The sequence below is a fragment of the Telmatherina bonti genome (genome assembly GCF_933228915.1).
Source record: "Telmatherina bonti genome assembly, chromosome: 2".
NCBI lineage: Eukaryota > Metazoa > Chordata > Actinopteri > Atheriniformes > Telmatherinidae > Telmatherina > Telmatherina bonti.
The window spans coordinates 36,287,176-36,305,986 of NC_136620.1; the positions used below are offsets into that span (position 1 = coordinate 36,287,176).

Below are 18,811 nucleotides of genomic sequence, written 5' to 3' on the forward strand. Positions count from 1 at the left end.
GGCTGTTCTTTGCCCAACTATCAAGGGTTATAAAAGATGGGAAGGTTTCGAAACATCAAGACAGGGTCGAAAGTTGAGTGGTAGATATTTTCTGGTCAAAGATTCTACAGCATTCTGTCGATTTCTTTCTTTTAAAAACACATTTCTGAAGGAAATCTTAATCAACCATGCCATTTCGCGAGGAGACAATACACAAAATGCTTCCTAAGGTAAGGTTAATCATTTATAAATGAAAGCTTATTATCTCACTGCATTTAAAACATCGTGCTTGTAATTCAACATAAATTTTTGCTTGTTTTTCCTCCCCTTATTTTCATGTGTTTTGAAGAAATATCTTCGGAAATATGTGGCCCATGAACTATATGTTGCAATAACTTACTTCAAAAACCTCGTGCCTGTCATGGATAGATATGGTAAATGTCCAAACTGCTAATAATCTGCTGACTTTACTCAACATGTTGAATATTTGTGTTATTTATGTGTTGGAGCTGAGATTATTTCTGTATCTTGTGTAGTTTACAATGATGGAACCACAAAGAACTTAATGAGCCTTACTGGAACCATACCTGTCACGATTTCAGGTAACAGTGGATTTGAACTTTGTCCTCCACAACAGATTTCAAACATTTAAAACAAATGTTTTAAAGTATTCAAAGAAAAGTAAAGAAAAAAAGTCTGGTGAATAATTTTCTGGTTTTTTTTTTTTTTTTTTTTGCAAGATAAGACCTACAACATACCCATATGTCTTTGGATTGAGGAAAAATACCCACAAGCTGCTCCTATTTGCTATGTAAAACCCACACAGGAGATGATGATTCTCAAAGGAAAGTATATATCCAGCAGTGGAGAAATCCAGCTGCCTTACCTGGAAGAGTGGAAGAGAGTAAGAGTTATTTATTAAAACTGTTTTTCAAAGAGAGAAATATCTGGTTTAACGTTCTTTTGCTCTGACTGGCACAGCATGAAGTGCTTTGAAGCCATATTATATTTCTAAGGCTCGTTCGTTCCTTCATCAGGGTGAGTGTGACCTACTAAGCCTGCTGCAAGTGATGGTTGTCATGTTTGGAGGGTTCCCCCCTGTATGTATGCGACCTTATCCAGAATATGAACAAGCATCGTGTAAGTAACCAACAAACACACAAGCAAATACAAACAGCATGCATGTCTCAGATACAATCTGATATTGATAAGCCCTACTGACCCAGATCTAGACCTCACACAACAACATTCATCACTGATAAATTGGCTGTTGGCAATTTGTTGGTCAGTATATTGTGTGTGCTTGTTAACTTAGCGGACTATGTCTTTTTCCCCCTTTTTTTTTTAGGTTGCCTGCAGTTTCACAGACAATCAGATGGGAGTTCATATTTATCTATAAATAGGGAAGATGGTCAACCTTTTCAACAGGAAAATGAAACCAACTGTTAGACATTTTGTGAAACATAAGAAAAATCGTGTATAAACTGCCTTGGCATAGTCATGTTTATTCTTATCACTTAATGTATAGTTCATCAATTGATAATGTGGCATTTTGTATGTTGCTTTTGTTTTAATTTTAAAAAAAATGTTTTTAGGTTTCAACCAGCTCCAAAACATGATTTATTATGCACTGGTGGAAATTATTTGCACTTTTCAAAAACTAATATCTCAGGTACTTTCAAAGACTGTTTGCAACTCTCCTTATATTGCTTTACAAGCAACTCATAAAACAAGCTTTAACAGCACCCAAAGATCAGTTTTGTCCGGAAATCTGAAGTCATTTGGACTTTTGAACAGAGAGAGCATTCAAGGCCAGGAGCAGCCCTCTAAATGGTATAACCTATGATTGCAAATATTCCCAGTTGTTGTTTTTTTTTATTATCTTTGTTTGAATTGTTGGAATTTGCTCTAAAAGCCAGTAAATGATCCCGACGACATAAACCTGTTTGTAAAATATCTTTTTTCTTTCTTTCTTTAGTCACAAATATGGAAATTAAAATACATTTAAAATCCATCTTTGCTGATTATCACAAGAACATCTTACTTAAAACATTAAAGTCATTACAGCAGGGTGCATCGGATGCTTTAAAAAGTGCATAGGAGAAATAATTAAGACAATTAAAAGGGTGTGTGTGAACATAAAATTATATAAAATAACTTAAATAAAATTATTGAAAGCAAGCAATATAGTCTGGATAAATTAAAAGATGGCATGCAGATTCCATGCATAGATTACATTTAGTTAAAGTTTTTCCACTTGCAGTTTAGTTCCACATGTTTGTAACAATAACAGTTAAATGATGCTTCTCAATGTTTCGTCTGGACTCTGGTCTGGACAAGCTGACCTGAGTTTTTGGATCTAGGAGCCCTACAGTTTATACTCTGAACATATCACAGATATATTATGAGCTTAAACTGCTCTGTGATTTATAGACTATCAGTAGGCTTTTAAAGCCTACTTTTGACAGAATGGAAGGCAACATGAGGATTTAAAAACTGGTGTGAGATTCAGATCTCTTAGTTCTGGATGAGCTGCAGCTGGTAAATGCTTTTAGGAAAATTAAATGTTAATATGAAATGGAAACTAAATAAATGCTACCATGACCACAAAACATCTAAAGTGGCAGAAACGTTGGTTGCCAATACTTGAAATCCCTTAGTCCCTCATAATCCAATATTTATTATTTAGGTAAATCCTAAATTATCAATCATAATCGGTTTGGCAACACGCAGAATCTAAAGGAAAGAAATACTGGAATTAACTAGAATCACTGGTCCCCAAAATAGACCGTATGAATGCATGAACCCCCACCTTGGACAAGAGGCAGTCGTATGACGCACGTACGTACAAGAGAAGAGAAGTATGACGCACATACGTACAAGAATACCGGAAGTAGTCAGAAGGATTGCCGGAAATTTCTTCTGTTGACCATCGTATATTTGTTTTCGGTCAGTTTTAGGAACATATAATTAACCCTAATCGTCTGTTTACGTTATCAATTGATTTATAAGGTATCAAATTATTAAACAGATTTATTTGGAAACTTAGCTGACAGGTTACAGAACGAAACTTATCCTGTCTTGACCTGTGGGCCCAAAACTGGGCTAACGTTAGCCTAGCTTTCACTGAAGTCCTGCTAGCAGGTAGCGGCAGCTGTGTTAGCTGGATTAAATATAAGTTTTTTCTGTTACTTTACCATTAAATACAGCAATTGGAGGACAAATTGAGGAAACATGGCAGTTGTCAACGAAGGTTCACTAAAGAAAATGCTAAAGGTAAGCCGCTTTAGGGCGTAACAGTAACACGATGGCTAATGTTACCAATATAGCTCATCAAGTTAACATTTCCTGGAATGGGTTGTATTGTGTTATTTAGATTACTTTTATTTACATCGGTGCTTTAAACCTCAGCTTTTTAAGGCACGTGTTCAATAGAGGGGTGTATTTTCTCAAGTTATGTCGCTAATCTTCTAGTTCTATTTGTCATGTTGTATTTACTCAGGTAACGTATTGTAGGTGTCAATGTGTGTCTTATGTAAAACTGCCCTGGTACAGAATTGTGTATTATGATAATATTAGTGGCAATAATAATAATACATTTATTTATATAACACCGTTCACAGATATGCAATCAAAAAGTTCTTCATAGGACAATGCAAATAAAATAACATGAATACAGAAAAATATTTAAGACACGCATTATAATCAAAACACAATAATACTATAAAACAGTAAGAAAAACACATTTCTAGATAAAGGTCTGTTAAAATATCCAAGTCTTTAATTACTTTTTTTTTTTTTTTTTTTTTACACATCAACAGTGACTATGCAGGAAAAGGAAAGTGCACTGTTGTTCGCGTGGTGCCACTGCCTCAAAAGTGATAATCCTTAAAACAACTTTTTAGGACCAGGAGGTCAGGGAGTCGATCTGTTACCAGTAACCGATATAAGAAGGATCATGAACATGCAGGGTCCTAAAAGCTAGGGTCAAAATTTTAAAAACTATTTATTCTATAATTCATTGGTAACTGATGAAGCAGGGCTTAAGTAGTGTTTTTCAACCTTTTTGAGCCAAGGCACACTTTTTTTCACTGAAAACTCACAAAGCACACCACAAACCAAAATATTTAAAAATCAGGTTAAATTTGATCATTTCTCAGGGCACACCTGATGATCAAATCAAATCAAATCAAACTTTATTTGTATAGCACTTTTCGTGCTTAAAAACAATACAAAGTGCTTTACATTATAAAACAATTTACATCAAAATAGATAAAACACTAACACACATACACATCCCCTTTCACCCACCCACAACCACCCTCACCCATGCCCTATTTGCCCTGTAACAGTTAAAAGAAGATGAATGAATGGCCAGGTGCATTTGCACCAGATGTGCACCAGATAAGGAAACGGTATTCTCAGGGAGCCTCTACACAAAGGGCTACCCCCAACCAAGACCACCCAGGCCATCACCATGGGGGCCACCCGGGTCCGGGCAGACAGGACCCACGCCACAACCGTAAAGCTGCAGCGCTGGATCCCGACCCACCAGACAGGGACAGCCCCCACAGCAACACCCATGCAGTCAGAGCAGGGGCAGCCCTCGGCGAAGAGGACCCCGATGAAGAGAGAGCTGGAGTGATAACTAAACAAAAATAAAATCCATTAAAATAAAATAATAAAATCTATACTATGTAAATCAATATATAAAATATATAAATAAATAAATAAAATTAACTAAAAAGAAAGATAAATATGGGTTAATATAAGAATGTTAAAACTTAGTTATAAGCTAAACTAAAAAGGTAGGTCTTGAGCTTTTTTTTTAAAAACATCAACAGTCTCTGCAGCCCTGAGGCCCTCAGGCAGGCTGTTCCATAGGCGAGGCCCGTAATACTGAAATGTGGCCTCGCCATATGTTTTGGTACGAACTTTAGGAAGAACTAAAAGGCCGGTACCTGAGGACCTCAGGGTCCGCGAGGGTTCATACCTTAAAAACAGATCAGATAAATAAGAAGGCCCAAGACCATTAAGACATTTATAAACCACTAAAAGAACCTTAAAATCAATCCTGAATTGCACGGGGAGCCAGTGCAGCGACTTTAAAACAGGTGTAATGTGTTCCCGCCCCCTGGTCCTTGTCAGAACTCGTGCCGCCGAGTTCTGCAGTAGTTGTAAACTAGAAATACTCTTTTTGGGAAGACCAGAGAGCAGGGCATTACAGTAGTCTAGTCTACTAGAAATAAAAGCATGCATTAGTACCTCCATGCTGGCAAGAGAGAGAAATGGGCGGACTCTGGCGATGTTTTTGAGATGATAAAATCCTGTCTTTGTAACATTTCTGATATGTTGAATAAAATTCAGCTCAGAGTCAAAAATAACACCCAGATTTCGTACACACTGGGAGGATTTAAAACTCTGCAGTTTGCATGAAATGATCTCTCTCTTGTCTTCAGGACCGATGATTAAAACTTCAGTCTTGTCCTGGTTGAGCTGTAAGAAGTTCTCTGCCATCCATGACTTTATATCTAAAATACAGTTTAAAAGGGTGTTAACTGGCTCCAGGTCATCAGGAGACACGGCGATGTAAAGCTGTGTATCATCAGCATAGCTGTGGAAATCAATGCCGTGTCTCCTGATGATGTCCCCAAGTGGCAACATATACAGGTTAAAAAGTAGTGGGCCTAAAATTGATCCTTGGGGAACCCCACATTTTATTTTATGGGTCTTTGAGGAGCATGTATCCATACTTATAAAAAACTGTCGATCTGTGAGATAGGAGTAAAACCATTTTAAAACAGTACCTGAGAGGCCCACCAGACATCTGAGTCTGTTTAATAAAATCTGGTGGTCTACTGTATCGAAAGCGGCACTGAGATCCAGCAGCACCAGGACAGAAAGTTTTTGTGCATCCAGATTGCCTCTTAGATCGTTCACAATCTTTAAAAGGGCCGTCTCAGTACTGTGGTTTGTCCTAAAACCAGACTGACATTTTTCTAAGATATTATTCCTGTTTAAAAACTCATTTAGCTGAATAAAAACAACTTTTTCTATCATTTTACTAAGAAACGGCAAGTTGGATACAGGTCTGTAGTTATCAAGAATGTTGGGATCCAGATTACTCTTCTTCAGAAGGGGCTTCACCACCGCTGTTTTAAAGGCGGTGGGGAAGACACCCGTCTGAAGAGAGGAATTTATGATAAGTAAAAACTCAGACTCAAAGAAGCCATAAAATTTCTTGAACAGTGATGTGGGAATAGGGTCTAAAAGGCAGGTTGTTGGGTTCAGCTGGGAGAAAACTCGACCAAGCATCTTTGTATCAACCAGGACAAAACTCTCCAGCTTCTCCTCGGGTAAAAACAATGCTTCAGATCTGTTAAAATCAACACTGCATTTAGATAAAAGACCGGATCTGATAGCATTGATCTTACTTCTGAAGTGGTCTGCAAAGTCCTCACATGCTGTTTGTGATGGTTGCATGGAGGACTTATTAAAACCAGTGTTTATTAAAATATCAATGGTTTTAAAAAGGAACTTTGGATTACTTTTGTTGACAGTTATGAGTTTTGAGAAGTGATCAGTTCTTGCCTGTTTTATTGTGTTATTATAGATTCTTAGGTGATCACGCAGGATTTCATAGTGCACTACAAGTTTAGTTTTTCTCCATCGTCTTTCTGCTCTCCTGCAGTTTTGTTTCAGCTTTTTTATTTCTTCAGTTCTCCACTGTGGCTTCAGTTTGGTTTTAACGGTTTTTAATACAAGTGGAGCTGCTGTATCAATTGCTGATTTTAATCTATTATTAAACTGATCAACAACTGAATCGCAGGAAGCAGGTAAGATCTCAGAAGGTGTTTGGTATAAAATTTCAATAAAATTCTCAGCCACTTCAGAAGTAATACATCGTTTCCTAACGGTTCTCACTGGGGCCCCCTGCTGGTTAAAACTGGTGACGTTAAAAAACACACAGTAGTGGTCTGATATGGCTAAATCCACGATAGAAGACACACTAACTGACAAGCCATAACTAATAATTAAATCTAATGTATGTCCTCGGTTGTGAGTCGGCTGTTTAGTATGTTGTGTAAAGTTAAAACAATCTAATAGACTTAAAAACCCTTTTGTCATTGAATCAGAGGGATTGTCCATGTGTATGTTAAAATCACCAGATATGATGATAAGATTGTGGGCGGCATGTATTGCTGATAAAAGTTTGGAAAATTCACTGATAAAAGCAGCATCATGTTTGGGTGGTCTGTAAACAGTGATGCAGAGGATTGGGGGACTGTTAAAAACAAAAGCATGATGCTCAAAGGTGGTGTACTGATCTAAAAGTATTTGTCTATTATTTAGGAGACTATTTGTTATTGATGCAGTACCACCACCTTTCTTGTTGCTTCTAAAGGAGAATAAAAAATTAAAATTTGGTGGCGAGGCCTCAGTGAGAATAACTGGTGCATCTGTACCCAGCCATGTTTCAGTTAAAAATAAGCAATCAACCTTATTATCTAATATCAGGTCATTGATAATAAAAGACTTGTTAAAAAGGGAACGTACATTTAAAAGTGCCATGTTTACAGTGACAGGTGACTTATGGACTGTAGGGTTGAATTGTTGATGCTTTGGAGGAGTTCTGAGATTATTAAGGTTAGCAGAGGAACTATGATGGAATCTGGTTTTATATCTTTGAGTAATGATTACAGGGATTGGATGATTAAGAATAAGAACAGAAGATCCAAGTCCAGTATTATATGTGCCTGAGGTGGAACTAAAAACATAGGAACAGGGACCTGGGGGACATCAATCGGTGGGGGACGGGTTAGTTGGTGCAGGTGTGGGAAGGTGCGTGGAACGTGCATGCTGTAATCCATAGGCCAGGTTGGCGGACAAAACGCGGGTGCCAGCTCGGTTCAGGTGGAGGCCATCTGCACCAAAAAGATGTTGCCTTTCCCAGAAAACGTCAAAGTTGTCTATAAAGTTGACGTTGTGGGTGCTGCAGGCAGAGGAGAGCCAGGTGTTCAGGCTGAGCAACCTGCTGAAGCGGCCCACTCCTCTGCCGCAGGTGGGGGTGGGGCCGGAGATGAAAACGTTACACTGGAGTGATGGCAGTTTATTAAAAAGCTCCATGAAATCACGCTTTAAAAGCTCAGATTGCTGCCTGGAGGTGTCGTTGGTGCCCACGTGGATGATGACACGTTTTACCTGAGGGTTGGAATCCAGCACGTCTGGGAGTTTCTCTCATGGCACACTAGTGTGCCACGGCACAGTGGTTGAAAAACACTGAGCTAAACCATGCATGATAAAGGTCAGCTTGTGTGCCCCATTAAAAGCCTTACAGCATAGTTCTAGACAACTGAGCAAATCTTAAGTAAATACTTGTCCACCCACCAAAATTTCCATTGATGAACAATTATTAATTTTTCTAACTAATATTTAAACTCTTTCCAACGTGAGTTAATGTTGCATATGTAATTTTGTCTGAGATGTAAATATGACATACTAAATACATATTTTTTCTCCCTTTGTTGTTGTTGAACAGCAATACAAATACAGAGATCTGACCGTTCGCGAGATAACCAATGTCATCTCCCAGTACAAGGACTTGAAGCCGGTTATGGATGCCTATGGTAAATTAAAAAATACTCATGTCTCATATTTTGATCTCAGGTTTTAGTGATATGCTCACACAGCTGTCTCCATCCTCATGTGTTTCAGTGTTTAATGATGGCTCTACAAGAGACTTAATGAGCTTGACAGGAACAGTCCCTGTGAGCTACAGAGGTAAGGAATGTTTTACTGTTTCTCTATTAACTGTTTGGCATTAATGTGAAGTGTCAGTTTCTTGCCATCTCTATTTTATACATGAAAAAAGCAACAGAAAAGTAAAATCTCACATAACGCACGTCAAGAAATGTTTTTATCTGAGTCGGCTAAGGGTGGGGTAGGTGAGCTCCCAAAAGTTTATTATTGTTTTTGACAGTAAAGCAGTTGCACTAAAATGTATAGGTAGCATTTCTTGTAGAAAAGTTACCTGTACGTTTACCTAAAAGTTAGTTAGCAAAGTGCTGTGACTGTAGTTAAAAGGGCTAAGAAGCCCAGTCGAGCTTAGTAAAATCAAATAAGAAGATCTGCAAGGCCGAACTATTATTCATCCACAGTCCTTTCTGTTATTTTTACTTGGTTATAAAGTTTTTATGTGTGTTACTTTGTTTAATTATAATTATGTCATACCACTTGTAGCACCATGCAGCAAACTGTTATTTAGATTAAGAAAACTTGTCTTTATGCAGTATATTAATAAGTAGCAAGCTATAATTCATTTAGGTGCGCCTCTTAAGTGTTGGGTTTCCTTTAAAAACAAAACACGTTAAAAATAAACTCTAAAGTTTGTTAGTGTTGGAGGAATGATGTTATGGTTTTAAAGTTTTCTTTTTGTCCCTGTAGGCAATGTCTACAACATCCCAGTGTGTTTGTGGTTGCTGGACACATATCCATACAACCCTCCCATATGTTTTGTTAAACCTACCAGTGCCATGATGATTAAGACTGGCAAGCACATTGATGCCAATGGCAAAATCTACCTGCCTTATCTGCATGAGTGGAAGCATGTAAGTTTGGATAATATTCAGTATTTATTGCAAAACGTTTTCAAGGTGTGCATGCACATGGTCCTGTTTACAGCTGCTATTGACATGAATGTTGGGAGGGGGTTTTTCAGTGGTGAGCTCCTTGAACAGTTGTGGATGCATAGAGATTCAAGATTCATTTACTTGTCCCACAGGAGGGACGTTTATAGTGCAACAGCAGCAAAGAGAACACAGAGGAAAAAGGGCTGAGCATTGAACAAAATATAGATAAAAATAAATATAGGATATAAAAATAAATAAAGGAGAGGAATAATGTCTAGATAATGGTTCCAACTGAAACCATATCTAGAGCTGGGTATCATTCAGAACTGATGAATATACCTTTCAACACACCCCTAACTAGGGCTGTGACACTATGCTTTCTTTTTGATTTGATTCCAATTTTTTGGGTGATGATATGATTTAAATTGCGATTCTCACGATTCCTAGATATTGCTGATTTAGACTAAAAACAAAAAAAAAGTACAAACATGTTTTTGCTCGTCATTTTTCTTGATTTCAATTAGGAAAAAACAACACAGTAGCTAGACCATCATTCTGCCGCTATAATGCCCGAGAAGACAAGTAAAAAATATCAATAAAAACAAAAAAAAAGGACAAAATTTTTATTGGATTATTTTCATTTATTTAAAAAAAAGAAAGATTTTTTAAAAACAAAAATAGATTTTAAAATTGTGAAGCAAAAAATCTCAATATTTGATTTTTAAAATTTTTTTTATTAGACTTTCCTACCCCTATCTCTAACCATATATGGACGTGGTCTTTGATGTGAATCATATCATGAACTTGAAACCTCGATCAATGCAAACATTCATGTATGCCACAGTGAAGGACCAAAGACTTGCCTGATGATTTTTATGCTTCATAAGGATATTAATACCATGTGCAAATAGTGCCAATGTCAACAGTGATAAAGTAGTACCAGCACACATATGGGAACATTTCTGTGTGCAGAGACCAGCTTGTTGTTTGACTGTTCTTCTCCTGACCAGTTTTATAGTTAGTGTGCACACATTTTGTATTTCTGCTGGTGATGACAAATTGAATGGCCTAATTTTTTTTTTTACAATTTCATAAATTTGTGGATTCATTTTGCAAAACTTATCTTTTATTTTGTGATTTTCAGCCTCAGTCGGACCTTTATGGTCTGATTCAGGTAATGATTGTTGTGTTTGGAGAGGAACCTCCTGTGTTTTCTCGCCCCACCACACAAGCTCCCTACCAAAGCTTCCAAGCAGCTGGACCCCCAAACTGTGAGTGAGACACATTGATGCCGTAAACAGGGTAATCTTTGAAGCCACTGCACTGTTGGATTAAATGAAACAGTTTCATATGTTTCCTTTTAAAAATAAAAATCTGCCCTCATACTCAAACGGTGTGTTTGTCAGATAAGTTGTATGACATATTGTCCATTAGATTGTACACTACACAGAAAAAAGTAGAGTAAAACTGTTATTTTCTATTCCACTTGGATTAGTTCTTTTAATCTGCTGATAAATGACGATAACCCAGGTAATGTATAAAATTAATGTTCCATCCTCTGGGTTTGCTGCTTTATTGTTGAATAGGTGTGTGGTACAAGAGCGTCTATTCACTCTTGTAGTCTTAAGTATGTCTATGTCTAAGTATGTCTTATGTCTATGGAGAATATAGATGATTGCATACCTGCACTTATTTCCTTTAGCACCAGATGGAGCTCACATATCATAGTAGAGCAACACAAGCATCAAAAGGAATACATCTTTCTGGACACAAGAGGCACATAATATATTATGTATTTAACCCATTCTGTCTTCTGCTTCAGCTTCTTACATGCCTGGCATGCCTGGCATGCCTGCAGTCTCACCTTATGGCCCAAATCCCAACCCTGGGTAAGATATTTACCATGTAGTTGTCAAAAATCTCTCTCAGTCAGCTGACAAAAAGTCCCAACAACTGGGGCTCAGCATATCTGTTTTATCTTGAAGCAAGCATATTTATTATTCATCATTATATTCAATTATTATTATAGGTTTGATGGATTGCATTGGAACATTTTGTAGCTAATGTACATCTGATTTTTTTTTTTTAAGTTGAATTCTGTGCATAAACATATTTTTTATTTTATTTATTAAAAAAAATAATAAAATAAAATAAAATACATATATTTATATATATGTGTATATATATATATATATATATATATATATATATATATATATATATATATATATATATATACATATATATATATATATATATATATATATATATATATATATATACATATATATATATATATATATATATATATATATATACATATATATATATATATATATATATATATAAATAAATAAAATGTAAATAAGTATCCAGGACAAATATTTGAATATGGTTCCAAAACATTGTGGATAGTTTATGTTCATCTATTAGTCAGTGATTTTTTTTTACATACATCTCTACTTATCAGCTTAGAAATCTAAAAATAATGTCAACAACTAGAAGTAACACATTTTCCATGTGTTTGAGAATGAAGACTTATCTAAATTAGGTTCTAACTTGCAAAACAGCAAATAAGTTTTATGTAAGGAGTGGTAAAGTAAAAGTGGAAACTTTTAGTCTGCTGAAGATTTCATGTTTAGATATTTGAATGAAATCTAATTTTTAAAGCTTTTTAAAGATGTCTGCCGTAACATTGACCATTTCAATATGGATGAAGTTGAGCTAATTAAAAACTCAAGTGTGGAATTTACCCCAACCCCAAACTTTGGGGTTGGGATAATAGTTGGCAGAAAACTAAAAACCAAAGGAAGAAAGCTGGTTTTGTTTCTACTGTCTTGCTTTCATGTCAGTAAAATGACTCAAACCTCATTATGAGAAATCCAATGCAATGTGGGAATGAATCATTTTCATGGTGTCTGTAATTTGAAAAAGGAAATATTAATCATTGTCGTTGTTTATCCTATGATCATTTTAGAGGCTATCCAGGTTACCAGTTTCCAGGGGGAAATTCTTACCCAGCCACTGGTGGACCTGCACTCTACCCCACCCAGAATCCAGTCTCCACAGTGGGTATGTACAACATTTCATGTGGGTGCTTTAGTTTATCAGTCGCACATCTACATGTTAAATTCACCACTTTTTCTAGGTAGCAGGGACAACTAAACGCCAACATTTCCTCATTAAATGAATTGTCTGCCCCCCACATTTGTAATTTTTGTTTAACAGTGGTTTAAACCATAAAAATGCTTAATTTTCTACAGATTAAACTATAACTCTCCATGGTCTCTAGTCAACCCTGAATAAAAACACTTGACCTTTTTACTCAAACTCTCGCACCCTCCGACTGACTTCAGTGGAACGCTGAGCCACTAGTGAAAGGCCAGTACTGTAACTAGAGTGGGGGGTGTTAAAGGCCAAAGGATAGGATGGACCCGCCCTGCCCCCCACAGACTGTCTCAGACACCCTCAGGGCTGTATTTAAGATGGGGGCGCTGGTTGATAGCTGTACACGAACACAGACCTGCAGCAGTGAAAAGTTGGTCCTTGACCAGCATACACAAGGAGCTTTAGATCCCCGCTATATTTAGTAGAGAGAAGAAGCGAGTTTGCCGGTAACTGGAATCAACTCTGACATTTGTGGTGCTGACTTCAGACTGTGCAGAAAGTTGTCTTGACTCTTAAGAAATCTGTTTGTGGATTTCAACTTGCTTAACCTTGAATTTGTTCTCCTTCAGATCATTTTACACAAAGGAAGAAAACATTGACTGAAACCTGAAACAGCTTAGTTTTAAACACTAACAGAGATGTAGTAGAAAGCATACAATAAGAATGACTTGCATAACATGCAAGTTGTCCAGTGTTACAAAATCCACTTAAACACTACTAGAACTAAGCTCAGAAAAGCCATTTTTACACTTGAATTACTCATTTCTGAAATACACTTAAGGGAAAATGAACACTATAAGAATCGTTTAATCCCATTTGTGTAAATGTGAAGCTCCCATGAAGGAAGAGGATCAATGAAGGTTTCATAATAAAAAATGAAGTGAATCAAATGGAGAATTAAATCGTCAAAGTTAAACTTAACAATACACTGATGGAAGATTGTAAACATTTTCTAAAGTCTTATTTATTTCAAAAGATAAAAATATATTTAATGATCAAATCATATGTTTCATGTTTTCCTCACACACACGATTCTCCAATGTTTTTCTCTGAAGGTCCCAGTAGAGATGGGACCATCGGCGAGGACACCATCCGTGCATCTTTGATTTCAGCTGTGAGTGATAAACTCCGCTGGAGGATGAAAGAGGAGATGGACAGAGCACAGGCGGAGTTGGATGCCCTGAAGCGAACAGAGGAGGACCTGAAAAAAGGACATCAGAAATTGGAGGACATGGTCTCAAAACTTGACCAGGAAGTGGTGAGATACCCGTTTCAGTTTCAGATCTTTACTCGTTCACCACCCTTACCAACATAACATGTCGCTATCCTTGTTATGTTTCCACCAGATTGAAGTCGACAGGAACATCGAGCTGCTGAAGAAAAAGGACGAGGAGCTTAGTGAGGCTTTGGAGAAAATGGAGAACCAGTCAGAGAACAATGACATCGATGACGTCATTGTTCCCACCGCTCCGCTGTACAAACAGATCTTGAACCTGTACGCTGAAGAGAATGCTATAGAGGACACAATCTTCTACCTGGGGGAAGCCCTGCGCAGAGGTGTCATAGATCTGGAAGTTTTCCTCAAGGTAACCACATCCCAATAACTTTTAGCAAATGCACAGTAGGGCTGGGCGATTGATCGGATTTTTATCTCAATTACGATCTGGGTTTTCAACAATCATAAAAATAAAAGGGTGCGATTATTTTTCTTTCTTTGTAGTTTCCTCTCCTGCCGTCTTCAGTTGCTAATCGAGCGTCTCTGGCATTAAAACGCTGTGCTGTAAACTCCTCCCACAGGAGGCTTTCATTCAGACACTGTTGCCAACTCTGCGACTTTTTATTTTTGTGTAAACGCACACGTAGTTCGGCAAGTTAAATCACTAATAATATCCTTCTTTTACGGGGCGTTACCATAGCAACGTGTTAATCAGCTGGTTCAAATCAGCTGTCTTTTAATAGGTGAATGAGAAAAACGCGCTGTAGCCTGACAGAGGTTGTTTGGCATGAAAACCACACCCAGGCCAACATGAAATAGTTCCTATACTTCAGCAAATGTTGTAGGAAAGAAATACAAATGTTATAAAATCTTTACTGTGTGGGACCGTGGTATAAGTGGATTAAAGAACTCGTAACCGTGTGTTAGACGGTTATAATCCCCGACGCGGAGTCGAGAACACTACGACACGCAGCACTGTTTAATCCTTACTTATATTTATCTATTCAGTTTGCATCAGTATTTGCACTTTAAGAAAAAGCTTCATGTTATTTGTTTGTCTTCTAAAATATGTGGAATCCTAAAGACATTTTTTTTAAGTCACGGTTTAATGTTTAAAAAAAAAATGTTGTTGAAGATAAAAGGATAATCGTATTAAATAATCGAGATCTCAATTTCAGTTAAAATAATCGTGATTATAATTTTTGCCATAATCGAGCAGCCCTAGTGCACAGCTGATGCTTAGTTTAATACACTTCACCGTGGTCATCTGTGGTTAGTCTGACCGACTGCTGTTGTCTTCTGTTTCAGCACGTGCGCCTTCTGTCCAGGAAACAGTTCCAGCTTCGTGCTCTCATGCAGAAAGCCCGGAAGACTGCCGGTCTTAGTGACCTGTACTGACCTAGTGGCGACTTAGAAATGTTCATATCTTCACACTCCTTCTCTCCTTCCTGCTGTTTACTCCCTTTTTATTATCTTCTTCTATATCAACCAGCTGCCTCTTTTCAGTCGAAACAAAGGAGACAAAACGCTTTAATGAAGACCTGTGAATAGGTCTCCTGTGACCTCTGTTCTACTTGGCATCATTGGAGGTCATTGTGTAATGGCAAACATGACCCAGACATCATTACCAGTGTGCCCACCGATCAGTGGAAGCCCCTGTCAGGTACTGTGGTTCCTGCTGCTTGACACAGAAGCCATTTGGGTAAAATGTAAAGTTTGATGTGTTCACAGTTCACGCAATCTTTGACCTGAGTATTTATGCTGTAACTGGACTTTATTTTTTTTAGCACAAAGATTGTGTGTTGACCTGAATACATCATGCTAATCTGTGCCCACGGGTTCAGTTAGGAGTCCATATGCTGGACAAAGTCATTTGACCAGTAAGCACAAAGGGTAGAGGACAAGAGGAGCTTTCTGGAGACGTCCCCGTGTCCACGCTATTCATATTAAAATGAATACTCAGAGCAGTTTTCCCAAATGACTTAAGGTTCAGTCTCAGGATCATCTTCAGGAAGTCATAGGTGATGATCAACATGGACTTTAACTGTCTCAATTAGGTCAGTTGCTGAGCTGAAATATAAAATCCTGTACTTTTAACCTTTTACTAAAACAGGTTTGTTCCCTTTGTGTCCTCTTGTGATGGTAAAAGAAACAGGTTTTTAAATCATATGCCAGGAGCTCAGGCTTTTACCCTACAGTCCTGTAAAATAGCTGTTTCACTCTGTACAGTGTCTCTACTTAAGGTGGACAGCAGTCCTGGCATACTTAATCTTAGATATTGGACAGAATCTGTGTTCTTTTTCTTTTTTGTTGGTGGGGGAAGGAAGGTTTTATTTTTTCAGGATCCCTGGTGCTGTCCACTCACACTCAGGCCTGCTGAGAAAAGTTAGGTTTTCACTAAACAATAAGTAAAAGTTATGAATAAAGTTGAGGGCTAGAGGGTACAAAAAAGTAAAGAACTATTGTACTAATCAAAAAGTTAACTTATGTAAAGTTTGGTTTCTTAAATTAGCCTTTGACTAAATGCACTTTGACATGTATGATAGAATATCTGCTATTTTTTGTTTGTTTTTGTTTTTCATTTCCACCATAGATCACCTGTTCTTTTATATCTGTAGATTTATGTAAATCAGTAAAAAAAAAAAATTAAATAATTGTATTGTGTCATGCAATCTTTTCAACACACATGGTCATAATTAAACGGAAATGTAACTATATATTACAACTGCTGCTGCAATAATGCAGCTGTGCAATAATGCGCAGCTTATCAGCAGGTAGAACGGCGTGTAATTAGGTTTCCATGATTACCTGTCCACAGGGTCACAGAAGTGGAAACATCAGAGATAACCCTACTTCCCTCATGTTTGCATGGTGGTTCTATGAGCTGCCCAATCAAACAAGCTGTTATTAACATGGTCTGAAGATAAACAAGAGCAAAATGCAGTTTTGTTTCATTATCCTGGCAGGTTTATTTGATGTCACAACAAATACAAGTTAATATCCAGCTGCCAGTCAAGGTACAATTTTTCAGTAAGTTACAATAATACATAAATATATTACTGCAATAGCTGTTATAAATTAAACTATATATATATATAATTATATGTATTTTTACTTTTTTGTTTGTGTCCTTTTTTTTATATTAGATCTGAAAGGAGTAAATAAAAGCTTTGGGCTTTTTTTGGTGCACAAACCACCTCAGGACTGTTGACTCGTACACTGAACCTTAGTGATGCTTGTTTACTTGTTTCCACTGGCTCTCTCTGTATTCTCTGACTTACATAAAGGTCAGACAGTAACCCCTTTAGTTGTCTCAGGCATTTCAGTGCATTTATAGTTTGGTTTGACTAAGAAGGCTTCTCTGCAAAGCTTCAGATCGAACACTGCTTTGCTCAGATGATAAGGTACTTTGGTATCACAGGATTTTGGCCCAGTGATTTAGAAAATGTGGCAGTGCTACAACGCCTGTAGGGTGTAATAAGGAAGCCCTTCTTGTAGAGAATGGAATGACTCTTAGAAATGCTAAAAACAGAGATTACCAAGTGGAAAAACAACTAATTACCACAGAGTTAACACAGACTGCACACCGAAGTATACAGAAGAAGCAGCAACAATACACAGTAAGATACATGTAACAGTACACAGAGAACATACACTTCATTTGCAAAGGCCTTCTTTAAGGGAGAGGACACTAATAAAATGTGCACTCCCTCCAAAAGACGTTAACCTTAGAGGCTAAGGGTAATAGTTTGAAGAATTCAGTCAAGGATGGACGAAGACAGGTGGAAGCTGCAGAAAAATGATACCAGTGCGTGAACATTAGAGTGACACTTTGCTTGGATTGCTTTACTTGGCCTCTTATATTCATGTCTCATTCACTCATTGCTGTGAGGGACACAGGAGGTAAGGAAGGAGGGGGTCAGCCACAGTGCCTGATGTGGAGGGGTAAAGAACTCAAAGGAGCGCTCTTCACAGGGTGAGCTCCTTTTGTACACCCCACAGGGTCTCAGCACTTTTCACCAGCTGCTTCTCCTCTTCAGGCTTCAGTGTCATGTGGACGACATCTGTCAGGCCGCTGTTGCCCAGGACGCAAGGGACACTCAGGAAGACCTCATCCTTAACTCCATGCATGCCCTATTCCGTAAAAAGAAGGAAGAAGACATGACACTTAGCAAACTCCACTCGCCACTGACTTGTTTTACTTGTGTACAGTCTCCCAACCTGGACGAGTGTGGACACTGGGTGGACTTTGTGCAGGTTCTTCAGGATGCTCTCCACCAGGTCAGCCACAGACATACCAATGGCCCAGGAAGTGTAGCCCTTCAGCTTGATAACCTCGTAGGCTCTGTAATGTTTATAAGTTAACACAATATGGTTTCAAATCGAACTGCAAACTCTCATTTTTACTTGTCTCAGTATATGATTCTAGCTGCAACGTTAGCTAAGTCTAATCGTAAAGTAGTGCCCTGTAATCTCCAGATGTATCCCTGAAATAAGGTTATCCTTTCTCTTTCTCCCAGTGGTTAAGTCTTTTATTTCCTATCTGTTACCTTAACAGTTGTGATAAGTAACCTTATTGTTTCCTGCATGACCACCCCTCCGAAGACCAGCCAATACAAGATAAGTCATGCTGACAAACTGATACAATATCAACAATAAGGTAAACTTCTGCACCCTGTTCCTGCCAGAACAATAGGACTACAACTTCATTTATAACAAAAATAAATAAATAAATAAAACACAGCCGAATATGGGTGGCTGATATGGAACTGATGTCAGATAGCCAAACTAACTATGCAACAGAGCATAAGTCTAAATT

The 18,811-nt window shown here is 37.6% G+C and overlaps 2 protein-coding genes across 3 annotated transcripts in view; one reads left to right on the top strand and one right to left on the bottom strand.

The window, feature by feature from the left end:
• Positions 1–2,880: 2,880 nt before the first annotated feature.
• Positions 2,881–16,691, top strand: tsg101a (tumor susceptibility 101a). 2 transcript variants are annotated; one of them, XM_079250817.1, is made up of 11 exons: positions 2,883–2,928; positions 3,189–3,255; positions 8,519–8,606; positions 8,695–8,760; positions 9,424–9,587; positions 10,753–10,879; positions 11,431–11,497; positions 12,586–12,680; positions 13,832–14,034; positions 14,123–14,362; positions 15,301–16,691. In XM_079250817.1, the coding sequence occupies exons 2-11, from the start codon at positions 3,214–3,216 to the stop codon at positions 15,388–15,390; spliced, it is 1,182 nt and encodes a 393-aa protein (XP_079106943.1). In that variant the 5' UTR covers positions 2,883–2,928; positions 3,189–3,213; the 3' UTR covers positions 15,391–16,691. The 2 variants fall into 2 exon arrangements, with proteins under 2 accessions (XP_079106942.1, XP_079106943.1); XM_079250816.1 differs by having other exon boundaries at positions 2,881–3,255.
• Positions 16,692–16,936: 245 nt separating this feature from the next.
• ldha (lactate dehydrogenase A4) overlaps positions 16,937–18,811 on the bottom strand; it is a 5,892-nt gene continuing 4,017 nt past the window's right edge. Inside the window, exons 7-8 of the mRNA XM_079250837.1 lie at positions 18,214–18,337; positions 16,937–18,126 (exon numbers count right to left, since the gene is read on the bottom strand). Of these exons, the coding sequence (XP_079106963.1) occupies positions 17,962–18,126; positions 18,214–18,337 (289 nt within the window). The 3' untranslated portion in view covers positions 16,937–17,961. The remainder of the gene's footprint in view (positions 18,127–18,213; positions 18,338–18,811) is intronic.

Coding starts and splice junctions, on each gene's coding strand:
- tsg101a (XM_079250816.1), top strand. CDS start 3,214: ATGGCAGTTGTCAACGAAGGTTCACTAAAGAAAATGCTAAAG. Junction 10,880..11,430: donor AGCAGCTGGACCCCCAAACT/GTGAGTGAGACA, acceptor CTTCTGCTTCAG/CTTCTTACATGCCTGGCATG. Junction 12,681..13,831: donor GAATCCAGTCTCCACAGTGG/GTATGTACAACA, acceptor TTTTCTCTGAAG/GTCCCAGTAGAGATGGGACC.